This window comes from Artemia sp. Qi Xiang Cuo, chromosome 4 (assembly GCF_049724085.1).
Source record: "Artemia sp. Qi Xiang Cuo chromosome 4, ASM4972408v1, whole genome shotgun sequence".
NCBI classification, from domain to species: domain Eukaryota; kingdom Metazoa; phylum Arthropoda; class Branchiopoda; order Anostraca; family Artemiidae; genus Artemia; species Artemia sp. Qi Xiang Cuo.
The window spans coordinates 21,682,376-21,701,743 of record NC_142797.1 but is presented as its reverse complement, the minus strand read 5'-3'; the positions used below and the strand labels follow the sequence as shown (position 1 = coordinate 21,701,743).

Here is a 19,368-nt window from a genome sequence, read left to right as displayed (position 1 = left end):
TTATGGAAAGTTTTCGTTACTCCTAAGTGTCCACCCGTATCTGAATGAAAATATTTGACGGCAGGTATTATTAAGTTTTGTGGTAATGCAGGTATTATTGAGGTTTGGTTTCTATTTGTCTCAGCAGTCACGATTCTACATAGTATTTCTTCATCAAGTTCATAGTAAAAATTGTCTATCTCTTTTCTAAGAGTTTTGAATTTATCCGGTAACGCGTCGTCATTCACAAAATAAATAATGAGTGCTACACACATTTCGTCTCTTTTTTGCTTTCTTTTTATATTTTCTAAAGACAGGGGACAATAGTTAACCTTATTTTCTTTTACTGTGTCTTTGACTTTGTTTTTCTTACATTCATGTTTGCTCTTAGCATTGATAGCGTTAACTTCATTTTCCTCAGCTTCCGACGGAATATTTTCTGGATATCTACTCAAAAAGTCGAAAGCTGCATTTTGTTTACCTTTTAAATATTCAAATTCGTAATCTAGATCTTGGATTTTCCTAATCCATCTAGCTAGAATGCCCCTGGGGTTTTAAATGTGCGCAGGTGCTGTAAGCTTTTATGGTCTGATCGTAGTATAAATTTTATACCAATTAAATAGTGTCTAAATTTGTCCAAGTGGTGGATTATAGATAATAATTCCAAGTTTGTGTCGGAATAACTACTTTCCCATTTTGATAAAGTTCTACTCGAATAGCATATAACTTTTTCTATTTGTTTTTGATTAGGCGTTCCCTCTAGAGGATTAGGGTTTTCTATGGGAATTATTTGCGAAAGAATAGCACCAATACCCTTAGAACTAGCATCGGTTGTGACCACAAATTGTCCGTTTTCGAAATTAGGCAGTGATAATATTGGTTCAGAAGTGAGTGCCTTTTTGAGACGGTCTAGAGAAGTTTGAGCTTCCTGAGACCAGGTAACATTTTGGGAGTTCCCTTTAGATAACTCCGTGAGGGATTTCACAATTTGGGCGTAATTGCGCACGAATTTTCTAAAGTAGCCAGTAAGACCTAGATTTCCTCTTAGTTCTTTCACAATTCTTGGGGGTTTGAGGTTTTCAACACATTTTAATTTGTCGGGGTCTGCGGATATCTCTCCTTGTGTCAATACTACTCCTAAAATTTGATTTTAGGTGTAAATAAATTTACTTTTTCGGGCCGGTATTTTAAGTTGCCCTGTCTGAATTTCTCGGACACCTAAGCTAATGTTGCTAAGTGTTGTTCAGCGTTTTCTCCCACGCATATGACATCATCAATAAAATGAATTATATTCTTTAATCCTCTTAATAGATGTAATAAGGGTCTACATAGCGCGCTTGAACTTGTTTTAAGTCCAAAAGGTACCCTTAAGTATTTATATGAACCACATTCAGCCGTTGAAAACGCAGTTTTATAGACAAGTTTTCGGCTATTTTCACTTGGTGGTAGCTTTGGGTAAGGTCCAAAGAAGTAAAGATTTTATTTTTGCTTGAAATGGAGTCAAGAATTTCATCTATTCTTGGTAAAGGAAATTTATCGCTAACTACTTGTTTGTTAAGGGCTCTATAATCTACTACAAGTCTAAGATCACCATTCTTTTTTGGTACCAAGATCACTAGTGCGCTATACTGACTTATACTTGGGTATATAATTTTATTTTTTTTCTAATTCATGGATATTATTTTTTAACCATTCTTTGTGCTTATACGGCGCACGATGTGGCTGTCTCGCTACAGGACCACCAGTCGTTTAAATTGAAAGTTAATAAAATGGTATCAGTCCGATGTCATCTTCAGATGCGGAAAATACATCTTTAAAATTCCATAATAATTCGCATAATTTTTTTTTAAGTTCCAAATCCGTAATATGATCCATATTAAATTTGTTTAAAAATTGCGATTTAGTTAGAGGGTATTTGTTAATTGAGGTTTTAATGCCGTTAGCTAGGTTTCTTTTGGAATTCTCCCATCTATTTAAATCCTTCTCCGATAAAACTTGGATTTGAACTAAACACGCCCCCTTTTTTATTGTAATTGTGTCATTTTCGTGGTTATTAGTTACCCAAATAAAACCTTCTCCTTTGTCGTAAGATATAATCTGTTCCTCGCATAGCAGATTTTCAGGAATTTCATTTGACGGGGTCGCAAACCATAATTCAGATTTGCTATCCACTGGTTCGATCACCTGTGATATTTCAATTCTTTGCATCGTTTTGGGAGGGACTTTTGTTTTCCTTATCGCGAATCCATAATATTTTTCTTTATTTTCATTGTCTATTAAATTTAGACTGGCGGTATCCGTCAATAGCATTGACTGTGACTGAACTGCAATGGGGGTCACTACTTTTTTCCATAATTCCACTATTTTCTTGATTTCGTTTAACCTGTACTGCTGCATATCTCCTATTTTAATTTTTGCAGATTCAATACACTTATTATTTAAGTTTACTTCGTTTTTGCAATGTCTCTCAGAATAATTGAACAAATTTCTGATTATACCACCAGAAATTTTATTTACCTACCTTAGCTGGGTAGACAAGCTTTTCGTTAGCCACGTCTAATAGTACTCTATTAGACCTTAAAAAATTTGCGCCGATGATGGCTTCATACGGAAAGTTATCGCATATTATAAAATTTGTCGGAAAGATTTTATTATCCCTTTTTACGTCTAGGCGAATTGAACCTTTTGCATCCAATTGATGCCCTGTCACACTATTTAAATTGGGATTATTAAAATTTCGTTTTTGCCTAATGTGCGGAGTCAACATATTAAATACGCATGAGCTTATGATATTAACCGTGGCACCACTGTCAACTAAAGCTTTAAAGTAAACGTTTGCCACACAAAAATCATTAAATATAGGTAACTTGTTAATACTATCACTACAAGACTGTACTAATATCAGTTTGGACCTACTAAATATTCTTGGCACCCTCTGGGTCCAATTTTTATTTGCGAGGGGCCTAAAATATTCCCCTGAGGATTTACTTAATGCGTCAGTACCTGTAATGGATATTAAGACATATAAGATTCTGTTGGCATATGTAACTGATTTAAATCTGTCTGCCTTTGCCATGTATCATTACGGTAACTTGGATGTCTTGCGTCAGTGCCGTTTGCTGGCGCTGACTGCCAATGCCGTTGACTTGCAAAATGTTCATTTCCCGTCGGCAAATTTTCGTGATTTCTATATAGAATTCTCGCATTATATTGGCTTTGGCGAGTATTTTGGTTTTCAAATCGGTAATTAATTTGTCTATTGGGGGGAGGGTTATACAAATTTAGTTGGTACGTGTTGTAAGGTACTAATTGGAGCAATCTTCTCTGGCTATAGCCTAGTGCACCACCGGCGCTAAAATTTGTTCTTCCGAACAAACGGTTGCCATAATTTTGCATACTGCCGACAGCAATTCTTGGTGTGCTATTGGGGACATAACGGCACTCCCTTGCGATGTGCCCAGGTAGATTATAAATATAGCATCTTCTTATTGTAGGGTTATTATTATAGCTAGGTTGTTTGACGGGCTGAAAACGTACTGTTTTCTGTCTAGCGGGGTTTTGCGTGTTATTTCTTTGTGACACCGGGGAGTTATCCCTTGAAAAGATATTGGGAGACGCCTGATTGCCCTTGTAGGTCAGGTTTGCGTTTGATTTGCCTAGGCTATTTATTTTTGCTTTACTGCGATTAGCCACCATCGTATCAACTTCGATCAGTCGCTCTACCTCCTGAACTGCAAGATCCAACGACTGAATATTTTTGGATATTACCATTCTATATAGTTTTGGGGGTAGCCCTTGCAAAATGGTATGTAATATGACTTTTTCAAATAGCTCTCTTGAACCTTCTCCGTATTTTTCTTCTACTGAAATCCGTATATTATCAATATATTCTCTTATATTTTGTGAATGGTCAAATCCTACCATTCCGTGTTTTAATTTATTTGTATAACTTGTTTCGATAAATCTGTCTTTAAATGCCGTTAACAATTTGTCCACCGTTTTTATTGGCAAGTTGGCGTCATCACCTATAGTACGTTCAATCTGCTTTAGAAAGGTTAAGGCCTGGCCTTTTAATTTTAATAGAAGCATGTCGACTAACGTTTCTAGCTCTGTTTTTATTAATTCTACAAACTGGGCCATTTGGATAATAAATTCGTCAACGTCCGATTGTCCATTGTACTGTGGAATAGACTTTGCTATTTCTACATTTTTCGCGACCAACTTTTGCGCCTTTAATTGTTCGTCTAAATCTTCTGACATTTTTTTTGCGTTTGAATAACTACAAATAATTTTATTTTTTCACTTAACCTATTTCGGGGGAGGCTACTATCTCCTATGAGATATTTTAAAGGGTTTTCCTATAATAGCTTAGTGGTTATAGCCCTAATTACTTTTTATTAGATGTCTGTACCTCTCCAATAATTAAATTTAAATTACAAAGTTTATAGCCTAATTAGTTCGCATGATTTTCTCCAATTTCCGACAGCGCCATTTGTAGCGATAAAAATTTATGGCACTGGGCTTAATTGTGGTCATAAATATTGACCGCGTCAAATGTAATCTTAGGCTTTAAAGCCGTGAACTTACACCTTATAAGTTCTTCGATAGCACCACTTATAGCGCTAAAGACTGTGCCGTTTAAGGCGGTAAAGGTAGCGCCGTTTCCGCAGGGTGAATTTTTCTTAGGTCGAGTGATAGGCTAAGCAAACTATAAAAATGATAAGAAAATCAAAGGTTCCGCCGGGTAATTTTACGATCGCATCGTCCGAGCCATTATAGCTTACCTTGTGCCGTCGAGGGCCGCACCGGCTACAAAACAGGGGGGCGGATAGATAAATGGGTGACCACGCCACTCGCTGAAAGCGAGAAAATACAATATGTAATTATATAAATGTAACCTCCTTTCCTCGGGTTATCTCGAAATCAATTACCTGTTATAGTATATAGAAATCAGATCCCTGGGAACGTACCTTCACGACATACGAACTAATTACCTGTCGTGCGACTAGATACAGACATATAAAATAAAATAAACACAAATAGAAGAGCAATAGATTTATTGTAACTTACATTTTGGTGTACAACAGGGCTCACTTCAATTGACGGCAAATAATAACCAAGTCTCTACAATGACTGCATAATAATTTGAATCGCAATGCCAATATAATTCTCATCTTAATAATCTTCCAAAAAGCACTTTTACCCCACTATCAAACGTAGTTTTTTGTCCTCCTCTCTATGAACTGGCTCACAATTGGCCTAAGTCCTGAGGCGGGCCAAACCCTCCGTCCAATAATCTGTCTTAAATATTTTTGATGATTTAAACGTTCAGACACTCTTATAACTTAGACTTCCTGCGAAAACATTGTATTTTCTAGTTTTTCATTACCACTCTTCTCGGCGAAATTCAAAACTGGATAGCGTCGTTCTTTGGCTGAGGCTAAAATGCAATTCTTCTTTTTGCTGATTAAGAGCTTTTCTTTTTTTGAAACTAGATTTAAACTTAATTAGAGGAAGTCGGAATTATCTTTAGAAAGAAGGAACTTCATTTTTGTATTTTAAATATATCACATTTTACTCACGGTACACAATAATTTTTCTCCCTCTTTTTTATTATTCTATCCCAGTTTAAATTTATCTCTTCTCCTTTAAATCATTTTCAGAAGCCTTCATACTTTTTAAATGTCTTTGTCCTATTCCAGTGCTAAATTATTGAATATGTTTTTGTGTGTTATAAAAGTCCTTTTAACTTTTTAGTGTTTTAAAAAATAATAAAATAATAGTGTTTTAAAATAATAAAAAATAATAAAACACTTTTTATTTTTTTACTATTTTATTGAGTTAAGACAACACTTGTCACAAAAAACCCTTTAAATTTAACTAATTAAATCTTTTCTGATGCTCAAATCGTATATTTAATCACAAGCTATAATGTTGATCGAACGATCATACCTTTAAGCCAGGAAGATGTGGTAAAAGTCTTATTACAAGTTTGACATTCAAATGGTCGCTCGCCACTGTGAATTCTCATGTGAGTGACTAGCGTCGATTTTTTCGTAAACGAACGAGTGCAAATATCACATTGAAAAGATCTTTCCCCATTATGAATGCGTACATGGTAAATCAAGGATGACTTGGCCTGAAACATTGAAAAAAAATTAGGTAGTTATCCAAACGTGAGAAATTATAGTTAGAAAAATAATCCGTACATGGTAAGAGCTCTGAATAGTTAGTCTTTTTAAATCATCGCGAAATTAAAATCGTTAATTTTTAATAATGCTAACTTTCTTTCAGGGACAAATCCGAAAAAATTGGAGATAGAGGGAATACCGTTGCCAAATGTTAAGCTTCGAAAAATTAGATTCTGGACAAGATAGCATATACCCTTTTTAGCCAATACATATGAATTAAAAAAATCAGTCTGAAACCTTGACTTCGAAATATTTTTACATTCCCCCCATGAAAATTTTTCTATCTCACAGCGTACAAACTATAGTTTCGCCTCCTTACTTATAGTGAATAATCAGGGGGACGCCTGGAAGAGCTCCACTTGACATGATAGTGGAGCTTATCATTTACTGAGTCCAGTTTGACGATCGAAAAAGTACTTTCTAAACCTGAAAACGAGGTTGTTCAACCGCAATCTCGTCGCCACCATTTCTTATAGCTCTGAAGGCTGAAATCTAAACAAGCCACAGGAAAACATGGTTCTTGCTTTCAAGAATGACTGTCTTTCCAGGATACTCAATATTAACAGAAGAGAGCATGTTTAACAACCAGAAAGTTTGCTCTACATCGTGCCAGCTCCAAGTAAGATGTAATAAGCCATCGATGATGGCACTTCTTGAGACGTTCATTCTGATTGCGGAAGTATAGACTCCCAAGAGCGGCACTGAAGAGGCAGCCATAGGGGAACCGATGAAGAGGGAGAACGAAAAACACACTCAGTTGCACCAACGAGTGGGACCTGAAACATCAACAAAAATTCCGGTCCTAGTGGGAGGTGTCTTGGCAGCTGCAAATCAGAGGAATAAGTGGCAGCTCTTTCTGAACACCCAAATGAATACGACTAAAAATAGAAATGAAAGACTTAGTCGATATATGAGAACCAAAAATCACATTACCTTTAAACGAATCACAGCAGCACCAAGCCACCTGAGGCCAACACAGCTACGTACGCTCCTCCTCAGTACCAATCAATTCAAAGTCATCCTCCCAGGAAGTACCCATTTCCCTTAAATCTTTCCCTACGACATCCTCCTACCCCAACCGAGGACGACCTGCTATCCGTTTAGCCCTAGACGGATATGAAAGAAAAGAGGTTTTCTGAGTAAGGTTTGAAGAAGGAGAAAAAGAGAGGCACTTCCCAATAATTCTGTGGTAAAAAGTGTCTTTTACATTTCATTCCTTTTGATCTGTGACGCATTTTAGTAAATCAATCATACCAATGTGAAGCGTATGCCAGAAAAGAAATTAAAACGCTTTTTAATGATAAACTATATTGTACTAATAGCATGGTATACTTTTATATCATATACGTTAACTTTTTTTTAGCCTTATAAAATAAATTTTTCTTTGGGAAATATTTTCAATTTAGAACTTCTTAATTCCTCGACAACAAAGGAGTGACCACACCTACGCCTATAAATCGGGATAAACCACCACCCCTCCCCCTCCCCTAAAGCCCGGTGATGCAGGGACGTAATTAGTAAAAAAACTTACCCGGAAAGTTTTCTTGCAAATTGGGCATTCAAAGACAACGACTCCTACATGGACTTTCTCATGGGCCATAAGTTTACACTTTGACGTAAACGACTTGGGACATACCGAGCAAGAATATTCCTTGCTATGTATTTTGGTATGAACTCTAAAGAGAAAAAACTAAATTAAAAAAAGAACTGGAAGATAATCTCTTTTTCCTTAGAAAAAAGTGAAAATCAATGTAAAATATTATTATGCACAAAGAACCGTGAAATTGAAATCTGATTGTTTTAATTGGTTAAGCGAATACTTATTTAATAATTTACTAGAATACCAAGGACAGTGAAAATGAAATTTGACTATTTGAATTGGTCAAGTATAAAATTAAACAACCATATTCATTGAAAAAAAAATGAGGAAGAACCAGAAATTTAATTTTAAATGAAAAAGACCTCAATATACATTTATGCAGTTGGGGGTAGTAGCGGGTGCCAATTTTTATAGCCAATAATAACAGCGGGAGCCAATAATAATAGGGGGTCTCAATTTTTAAATAAAGGAACGGTGGACAATCCGCAAAAAAAAAAATAAGAACATATGACAGCAAACAGTTTTAGAAGGTGTAGATTTTATTGAAGGTGTATTTGTCTTTGGGAATCAACTGGTTGTTAACAACTGATTTTTATGGATAAAAAGCGTTGGCAAATTTAACTAATTAGTTTGATTTAGCTGTCTACCCGATTCAACATGGCAACATTGATGAAAATGTAATACTGTCCAAAAACCTAATAATTTTGAAACAAGCAAAATAGGAATATCAGAAAATGGCGGTTTTCCTGTACAATAGAACCCTAATACTCCCGGGGGGGGGAAATCTATTTTTATTTTGAGGTCCTTGGAGCTTCAAGATAACACATTGATACACTAAAAAAAGGACAACGAATAAACAACGAACATGTTCTGGGGAACGTTTCTGCATACGAACAACTTGATAAGACAATTAAATTGTAGAAAAATGGTTAGGATAATTCTCTTTGTTTATGTGTATAGACAATTACTTTAAAAAATTTTCATTGCATCCGAAGAAATCTAACGAGCACTGACTTTTCTTATTTCTAAAAATAACTTACTTACTTTCTACATAACCTGCAAATTTTCCCAAATAACTTTTCTGAATAACTAATAAACAACAAATTAATTTCACTGAAATACTGATCGTTGCGAAAGAGGGAGATGAAGTCAAATTCACTCATACTGAACTCTGGCCAAAAGTCGATACTTCGAAACTGAGCGCTGAATATTTCGTTGGGTATCAGCTAGGATAATAACAGAATCATTTTTCTTTTTTGAAAAAGTGGATTTACCAACTTTACATTCAGTCTCTACTTTTTCAGATTAAATAAACATATTTAATGTTTTCTATTAAAATAATAGATTAAAGTGACAAATAAAACTGACAATTTTGATATAAATTAAATAAATTAAGATAAATTAAAACTGACAATTTTGACGTCGTGCTGTGACCTAACAATCGATTCCGTACATTTTAGGACAGGACTCTGGCATCAAATCACAAAAAATGCTGTAGAGGGGGGCGGGGGTTTATTTCTCGAAATCTAGGGTGGATTAGGTTTCTATACAAAAAAGTGCTTAGAATTATAACAGAACCATAAATGAATATATGTACAGACCTAAGCTTTTTTGGAATTTCAGTATGCTTAGGAATGTACATACCTTAAGGCATATTCAGTAGGGAAGTACTTTTTGCAAATTTCACATTGGAAAGTTTTCTTTTGATCCATTCCATTTTCAGCTAGGATAATAACAGAATCATTTTTCTTTTTGAAAAAGTGGATTTCCAAACTTTACATTCAGTCTCTACTTTTTCAGATTAAATAAACATATTTAATGTTTTCTATTAAAATAATAGATTAAACTGACAAATAAAACTGACAATTTTGATATAAATTAAATAAATTAAGATAAATTAAAACTGACAATTTTGACGTCGTGCTGTGACCTAACAATCGATTTCGTACATTTTAGGACAGGACTCTTGCATCAAATCACAAAAAATGCTGTAGAGGGGGGCGGGGGTTTATTTCTCGAAATCTAGGGTGGATTAGGTTTCTATACAAAAAAGTGTTTAGAATTATAACAGAACCATAAATGAATATATGTACAGACCTAAGCTTTTTTGGAATTTCAGTATGCTTAGGAATGTACATACCTTAAGGCATATTCAGTAGGGAAGTACTTTTTGCAAATTTCACATTGGAAAGTTTTCTTTTGATCCATTCCATTTTCGTTTGAGACTTCATGTTCTTCAACAGTATGTGTAGAGGTTCCGTCGTCATTATCAATGGCTAGGAAAAAAATTGATATAAAAGAAAAATTAAGTTATAGTTAAATAGTAGAAAACTGAATACAGAAAATCAGAAAAAAATACCCATATACTGTCACAAGCATCAAAAAACGCATAAAAAAATGTCGCAAGCCAAAAAATAAATATCGTATCTTATATAAATTATCAAAAACATTAAAGATCCAGCTCTTTAACTCTTTCATAATCCCAATTGCTATGTATGCAAGTGAAACATGGTCAATTAGAGCTGATGACGAAAGGCGAATCTCCACATTTGAAACAAAATGTCTACATCGCACAGCAATGATCACCTACATTGACAGAGTATCCAATGAAGACTTCCGTAAACCCCTCCACTGCTCATACACTATCATGGACCGAATTATAAGTCAGCAACTCCGCTGGCTTGGTCATATCCAACGAATGTCGTCAAACCAACTCCCCAAAACCACGTTTGAAGGACGGGTACATGGTAAACGACCTCGTGGGCGACCTCGCAAGATATGGTACGACAACTTCAATGGCCTAAACCTTACCCAACTCCTGTGTCTTGCACCAGAAAGAACTGAATACCGTCGCCATATTAAACGACTAGTGAGAAGAGAAGAAGCCTCAATACAGCCACAAAGGCTGGATAGGATACAAGTCAAGTAAGTCATATAGATTATGTATGCCAAAGCAGAAACATAGTTTGATATTACACACACACGAATACATTAAAGACAGGAGTCTGTATATGCGTATATCTCAGAGAAAGAAAACTAGACTAAATCCCACGAATCAATGGACAACAAAATTATCTGAAAAATTATTCAGTTAAGACAAATAGCAAATATGTGAAGAACATGAGGCCTCTTCCAATAATCCCAGAAGAGATAAAAAACTGAACTGAAACTAAAGTGAATTCAAAGCTAGAAGTTCGGCTTCATGTACTGAAGAAAGAAGATATTTTGACAAAAAAAGCTCTTTGATGCTTTTCTACCATAGAAAAGCTGCTTTTCTGGTGATATTCTGTCCCTCTCAGGGTGGGTGAAACGGCAAGGAATGCAAACTAAGACGTTGATGAAAATTATTAAAAGAAACTTCGAGACAATTGGAGGTCTTTGCAAGCACAGCCCAGGGTGGCGAGAAATAGTCACTCCACTAACCCAGGACGGCGCTAAGTGGATTCCTACCACCTCCTCCCTCCTCGTACAAGGAAGAGATACTACCCAGATTGTTTCCTGACTTAACTACTAATAAAAAAATAGTAATAAATTCAGTTCTAATTAAATTTTAGTACTTTCAGTCTTAAGAAAATTCCGTAGAAATCCCCCCACCCCTCACCAAAACTCAAGATGTTCACCTTTTTTCTGTAATTAATTTATTTTTTCCAATAATTCACCGATTTTGTTATTTAATATGTATGGCAGAAACTTTTTTCTTTTGACAATTTCATATTAAAATCTGCTTACACACAGTTCATATAACCAAAACATGCAGTGAATACGATAATAAGTGGGGGTGGAGATCGCCCTAAAGGTGGAAAAATAAATTAAGATGTATTACAGGTAAGCGTTAATCAGTAACTGAGAAAAATATAGCAGATTGCATTTATCCATAAATTAATTTACTGTTTAATCTGTCTTTGAAAAGCTTTGCTGATCAGCTTTGTCGAACAGAGGGTGAGGCAATTACAATTTGGTAAGTTAAATGGTAAGTTAGTTGTGTATTGAGCAGTCTTATTTCTTACCCATTACATCGTATGTTGAACATCAAAGACCATTTAGTGTCGATAGTACAATGAAAGCATTGATGGATTTGACAATTTTTGTTCCATTATTCTGGAAAAAAAATATTTGTGCTCATTTCATTATTCCTAGAAGTTTGAAATGAAGTTTGGTTACAATCTTTCGGGTAGTTAAATTAATTAAACGAATTACGTTTAGGTTAGCTCTCAGAAAACTAGTTTCAAAGCAACAAAGACAAGTGACGGATGATAGAATGCATTGGCCTTGCATAATTTGGGCTATTCATTTGCACATAAGGGGCGGGGGGGGGGGGGTAGGTTAGTTTATGTTAGGTTAGAGGAGCTGTCCAAATAATTTATCCCCTTCTCCCCTTTAATGTACAAATATATAGCCCAAGTTATATTATTATATAAACTAAGGATATATGAAGATTATATTTCATTAGGATTAACCTAGCTTTACTTCTTGGGTATGTCTCGTTTAATTAACAAGTACCGTCTTTTGTCCCTATAGATCGTCAAAAATTACAAAACAGTCACAACTGCCTACCAATATCTTTCTTACCGGTAATCAAGTTTGCTTCAGTAGGGGAATTAACAGCATCACGTTTATGAATCTTCAGATGGCGTTTCAAGCTCGAAGAGGTGACAAAACTCTTTCCACATATCTCACAAATATACAACTTATCACGGCGATGAAATCTACAAAGATAGGCTGATTATTAATAAAAGAAGTTAATGGTGGAAATAGGTGAAATATAATATATTCTATACTACTTGTATAACAGATCGGTCAACCAAAAAGTAGTTCATCCCCAAAGGAGGTGGGAGGATGTCATAAGAAAAGATCAAGGAAAATAGAAACTTCTTGGTAGGCTTTAAAGAGGGAGGCTTTGAGTAGATTGGAATGGAGGAGGAGCGTATGCAGCTATGATGGCCTTAGACAGCTTGGTGCTGCAGTTGGTTGTTAGTAGTAGTAGTTAGTAAGGATCGTTGAGCTTGTACACATGTGCAGACATTTATTCACTAATAAATTACTATCTATTTATTTATTTTAGTCAGCAAGTTATGATACAGAATGTAGTTCTTTTTGACGATGTAACTTTAGTTTCCACAGTAAATGGTTTACCACAATCTTTTAGGAAGGCCATTGAAATTTAAAGTCACACATAAAGATCTCGCTTTAAACAGAGACACTAGGGAATATTCTTATACGCCCAATATATGATACTTTAATACTAAAAGAATAAAACTAACGTTCCTTCTCATTTTAAAACAAGATCAATTGAACGAATTAGTACAGAGCAGGTCAGTAGACAAGCTGAATTAATCGCAAGGGAAGGGATTCTAGCCCAACCAATTTTTGAATAGTCTTTCCGCTGTTTTAGTTTGGTTTTTATGTCAGTCATTTCTCCGTATCGATGGAGTTTACTATAAAAAGGTTAGTTTTTGTTTTATATTATAAGTTTTTTCCTTCCCTTTTTTTTAGCACTGAGGACTGTATTACCAAAATATCTACTTTGTCTGTTCGTTGTTTCTTTTCCATTGGCTGAATATCACCCCTGTTTGGGTTTCTCAATTATCTTTAAATATATATTATGTTTTAGATGTAATTACTTGGCAATAAAAAAAAAAAAAAAAAGACTGTCATCCTAATCCAGTAATTGAGACAAATGTGCACTTGAACGAGGTTTTGACCTTACTCATCTATCCAACTACCTAGGACCAAACAGTATAACCGAACCATCAACCAAATCGAAATGTCCAAATCCATGCAAAGTCGTCATCAATAAATGTAAGTCGTTGTAAATTTACAAGCCAAAGCACCTTAAATCTAGCGAAATATTTCCAAGTAGAACCTTCCATTAGGGCTCATCAGAAGAAATACCACCTGCCTTAACGGGTTTCGGGGCTTTACTTTCGTTACCCGGCACAGTGGAGCCTCTACCATAAGATCTATATGGTATCCCTATGTCAGGTAAAACTTGTGAAGTACATGCATACTAGTAAAGCTATTCAAAATTACATACAAAATGAGTTTCATTCTTTCCTTAATAAAATCCCAGAGGTCACTGAGCAAAGGCCATTCTGGAACAAATGAAGACTGGTCCAGATGTGAGTTATAACAAAAGTCTTTTATTGGTATCCGGAACCAATTACAGATTTAAAGTTCTTCAAGCTTGTTTGAAAACAGTCTACAAATTCAAAATTCCAAAAAAGAAAAGCGAAAGAAAAACTATATTAAAATATAATTCAGTATTTCTTTATAATTTTTTGTATATTTACCTAAAAGTTCATGATACGTAAGACTAAATTTTTTGAATTGCCAACTAATGTTTTTGGCAGAAAAACCTCTTAAGATCAGTTTTTCGCTCAGCTTTTTACATCTATTTTTAAAATCTGTGTAATTACTGCATATTTTTGCATACCTAAATAATTAGGAATAATAAGCTGAATAAGTAATATTCGAATGTGTATTACTTTCAAGGAATGGAAAATTAATTACTTAAAAATTAAAATCATCCGTTTTATTATATATTTTAAAAACTAATTTATTACTATCTGAAATATTAATATTTAAATCTAAGAAATGGTCAGAGTGTCCTATCCCACAGCTAGGCTCCAGAATTAACTCTTGTGAATAAATATTTTTTGAAATCTCAATAAACTCTGCACAATTTATTACTAAGAAATCGCCCAGATATCTTTTATTATTTGAAAGGTTATATTTTACATTGCTTGGGCTATTTTTATTTATCATATATTTGTATTCTAATTGACTTAAAAACAAGTCCGTTATGAATGGACTCGCATTCGCACCCATAGGAATGCCAACAGTTTGTTTATATAAATTACCATTAAATCGTATAAAAGTATTAATCAGAAAAAGTTCCAATAAATCACATACCATATCCAAGCTATAATATCTTGAATTAATAGTACTTCTAAAGAAATTCGTCCATCGGGCTTTTTTATAAAATTTATCAATTTACAAAAATCCGATATTAGACAAAAGAAATTATTTATTTATCACCTTTTTAATTTTTTCGAATACTAAATTTATTTACAAATTTGTATAAAGAGTTGTAAAATCAAATGACTCGACTCTTTTAGCTGAAACATTCGCCAAAGAATCTATCACTTGTAACGAGTTATTAACACTCCAATATGGGTTGAAGTTAGAAAATTTTTTAATTTCGGAGCAATATGCTTTAAATTTATTTCTAATTTCTCCTAAATTAAAGATAGGTCAGTGGCCGCAATTCTGGTTGGACACCTCGCTGCCCCAGCAATAAAACGTGGTTTTGGTTGATTTTTATGAAATTTTACCGTCCAATATAAGAAAGGAAACCTTTATCATTATCATTTATTTTAATATTGAATTTTTTCAAAATTCATTCTTCTACATTCTCTATTGAATTATTATCCTCTTTATGGGCCTTTTCCTATGTATCTCTTGTTTGTAACTCTTTTGATAAAATATCAAAACAGACTTTTTGAAAAATTATGGCAGAATCATTACTAGCTTTATCAATTGGTACAATTACAAATTTATTCTGTATATTAGCAAGTGCTTGTTTCATATTGGCATTATAAAATATTGAATTTTTCTCAGAATTTGTTGGATTAAATCTATGCTTGCTATTTCGTAGACTAGTCAAAATCAAATTTATCCAATTCTGAAATCTGTCTTTAGTAATTTTCTCCTTCTTGCACCATTTATCAATAAATAAAATTAGTCATTCTTTAATCCCCTAAGAATATGTGCTGGCTTTATGCGGTAAGAAAGACGGAATTTAGCCCCCACTTTCATTATATTTTGAAGATCAAGATGCTTTATAATGGACAAATCCCCCGTTACAACATGCTCTTAAGTTTGATCCACATACTGTAAATAGTGCTCGCAACTACAAACCGGTGTCCAATTTCTCTCCCTGTCAATTTTTTTAAGTATTGAATTATAGTTAAAAATCATTTGACCAATCGTTTTTGAAAATTTATATGTTTAAATTGGACTATCTTTATACACCAAATTACATGGAAGGGCATTCTTCACTCTCCGCTGGTTTAAGATACTGGGTAAATTAATATCTTCTATTGGTTTAGAACTAAGATTAACAGACAAAAATAATATATTATCCTTATTAACAATCTTATCAGATTTATTATATTTTGATATAAATTTTGATTTAGCTAAAAACCTTTCCATTCTGTTTGAATAGATCATCTAAAAATCAAATTTTACATCAAAAAGAACTGCAGAAACTTCTCAATTACGAATAGATTTTAATAAAGGGAAAAAATAAATAACTTTAAAACAAAAGAGCATCTATCACACTTTTGTCTAAAATTATTTAGAGAATAAAAAGACTGCTCGATAGGATCTTTATAGGATGGTCATATTTCTAGACAAATTTTTACTTGATAGGAGGCAGGCATGCAAATAGGAATCCATTTAGAAAAGAGCACATCAGTTCAAAAGGGGCACAATGAAAAAAAAAAATGCGAGAACTACATAAACAGCTAGCTGAATGTCAGACAACTGGCGTAAAGAATAAAAAAACGTAGTATACACTCTTTGATCAGTGGCGTCACTTCACAAAAATTTAAGCGGCTGGGAAGGAGGGGGGGGCCAATGTCTTTTCTTTATAAATCTAGGGGGGAACTTGTAATTTTTTTCCTATCTTTTTTTCATAACAATAACAAAAAAGGCATTTTTCAATGAAAATACCCGAAACGCTTTTTTAAAATCTGGAGAGAGGGAGCATAAAAATCTAAGGAGGGAATATATGACCCCCTATACACCCCATACTACCTTTAGTGATGACTGGAGAAATAAATAGTAATCCAATTCTCCAAAACACAAAATTGTTAGTCTCCCTTACCCAACTTTAAGAAAAAATAAGCCCTGAAAGTATCAACTCGGCCCTTCAGCCTTGAGACAAAACAGAGCAAAATTACCAAAATATAAAAATCTTTAACATTAAAAGAAACCTGGCTGCATATGAACTGTATAATCAGAAATCCTCGCTTGCCTTCAGGCATAAAAAGGAAAAATAGGATATACTCTGATGGTTATCAGAAACATGCTGAGAAACAAAGAGTTTCTTCTGTTTAGGTTGTTGTATCTTCGGTTCGGAGATTCTATCCAATGTATAATGTCACGCTCATTGGCCGGTTGGGAGTTATCGACATTAAAAATAAAAAAAGCATGACATGATAAAATATTATAGGAAAATGTATTTTTTCGTTCTAATAGTTTTTGGGAGAGGGGCACCCGATTACAACTACCCTCCACGCGGATATAAAATAAGACAGGGTCTTTAAAAGGTGGAAAACGTTTTAGCAGTATTATGTGTCTTTTTTTTCTTTTCTTTTTTATGTTTGAATCCCCCCTCCAAAAAAAAGCTGCTACAACAAAAAGGTCTCAAACACTATTTTCATTTCCCTATAAAATTAATATGTGAGATACCCATTACAACAATATTGATAGTCAAAGCAACTTCAGGAGCGACCTGTATTTAAATAATGGGAGCATAGTGTGACCCATATCCTACTGACTATAAATTTTTTTTCAACGACGATCTCGGGAGTAAAAGTACTTAGTAGACATTCTAATTAAAAATAAGAATAAAGATAACTTGTCTAATAGTAGGAAAAACAGCGACAGTTCGGTCATTTTTTTGAACATTAGTCCAGCATATACTAAAACTATTATTACCAGTAACACTCTGAAACATCAAGTCGCCAGACTAATGCAACTGCACACGCTCCTCTTCGATCCCATCTATTTAAAGCTTCAATCTTTACCCCCCCCCCCCCCAAAAAAAATAAGTTCTAATTTCTTTTAAATCCTTTCTTACGACCTCTTCCCACCTCGTTTGGAGACGACCTGCTTTTTGTTTAGCCTGTCATCTATCATCCTTCATCCACAAAACGAGTCCAAGCCTTCTCAAAATTTCTCTCATTATAGCCCTAGAACCCGAAATAGAGTGAATTTTTTTGTAAAGCTTATCCTTTGAGATAGTCAGTTAAAACGAGGCCTATTCTAGCATTGCAGTCTGATTATGTTCCAGTATAAGTATGCACACACGAAAAAGGAAGGAAACAGGACAAAATCTCAAAGAATTTACTGCATTTCATTAACTACTAGCATTTTCCCTATAACTTGTCCATATTTCGAGGTTTCAAATTCCCCCCCCCCCCCAACCCTTCCCAATAAAAAACAAACCCAGCCAATGTCCATGTTCCACTATAATCGATTTAAAGCAAATCTATAGTAATCCAGTACCTTGAATGAACATTGAGCTGTGAAGATGACCGAAAAGTCTTGCCACAAAATTCACATGTGAAGGGCCGATCATTTGTGTGAAGTCTCTCATGATCTTTTAGGTGACTTCGTCGTACGAAATTCCTGCCACAGTACGTACAAGTATACACTTTTTCCATGGTATGGGTATTTATATGCTCCTGTAAAATTGATACTATATTTTAAACAACTCAAACTTCTCACAAGGCTATACAGGTGACAGAGGCTCGTGGTTGGGGGGCAGAAAATACGAAGAAAATGTATTTTTCGACTATTATTTCACTATTTTCTCTCGATCGAGCACAAGAAAACGAGGTGAACTTTAGAGAAACTTAGCTCATTTTCATATCAATATCTATTTTTACCCCATTAAAGTATTCCAGAAAAAATATAGGGAGATTTTTCTCCCCTTTTCCTGAGTCTCGTCCCCTTCTTTACCCCATTCTTTTTTACACCACCCATTGTCTAAGGTTTATATTAGAAAGTTTTGAAAGTGCCATTATTGTATTATATATTCTACTTATTTCTTCTAATTTCAATGATCACTTTATATACTAGGCATTTCGTTTATAATTAGCTTTTAGGGTATGCTTCTGCTGTTTCTGTTTTAATTTCTTTTTCTTTGTATTTGACAAAAAAGGGAATTAGGCTCTATTAGAGCCTGTGACAGTCTCTTTTAAAATAAACATTAACCTATCCAATGACACTATTTTTTCATTTTTTTAAGAATCAAGTGCCTAAAACGGGGGCCAGCTTTAGAAAAATCGAAATTTTTTTAATAGATTCTGAAAAGGTTTAAAATTTTAATGAAACCAGAATTTACTTTTTAAGTACCAAAGAATTAAGTCAAACTTTGAGAAAATTTTAATCGTTTCCATATTAATCCCTATCATATATGCCATTCTTGATTAGTTTTTTAGGTACATTTATTATTTCTAAGCTTTTTTTTTAACTTAAAATGAGAAACAAATTCGGCTCCATAAGAGTCTTTGATAGTTGATTTTTTTTTTTTTATTAAATTTGATTCACTTTATTTTCGTCTTATATGTGGAGGTTTGAATGAAAGTTTATATCTCTTGATGTGTAAATATGAAAAGCTAACTGATTGGAGAATTAAAGTGTTTGGTAGGGAGGATTTGGATTTTGAATGGTTAGTGAGAGTGTGTGTGAATGAATATTTTGTGGGAGTCAGAAATTTGGCACGATTCCCAGGCAAATAGTCACCACTCTTGATTTAACTTCAAATTGCAGGCAGCACCAACAGGTCCATTACGTGTGAGGAGG

General features: G+C 34.2%; 1 protein-coding gene across 1 annotated transcript in view; it reads right to left on the bottom strand.

Moving 5' to 3' along the window:
* LOC148952882 (uncharacterized) overlaps positions 1–19,368 on the bottom strand; it is a gene marked incomplete at its 5' end in the record, with an annotated part of 270,367 nt that overhangs the window by 200,817 nt on the left and 50,182 nt on the right. Inside the window, 5 exons of the mRNA XM_089087813.1 lie at positions 5,932–6,118; positions 7,702–7,846; positions 9,911–10,046; positions 12,340–12,476; positions 18,067–18,245. Coding sequence (XP_088943939.1) covers positions 5,932–6,118; positions 7,702–7,846; positions 9,911–10,046; positions 12,340–12,476; positions 18,067–18,245 — 784 coding nt within the window. The remainder of the gene's footprint in view (positions 1–5,931; positions 6,119–7,701; positions 7,847–9,910; positions 10,047–12,339; positions 12,477–18,066; positions 18,246–19,368) is intronic.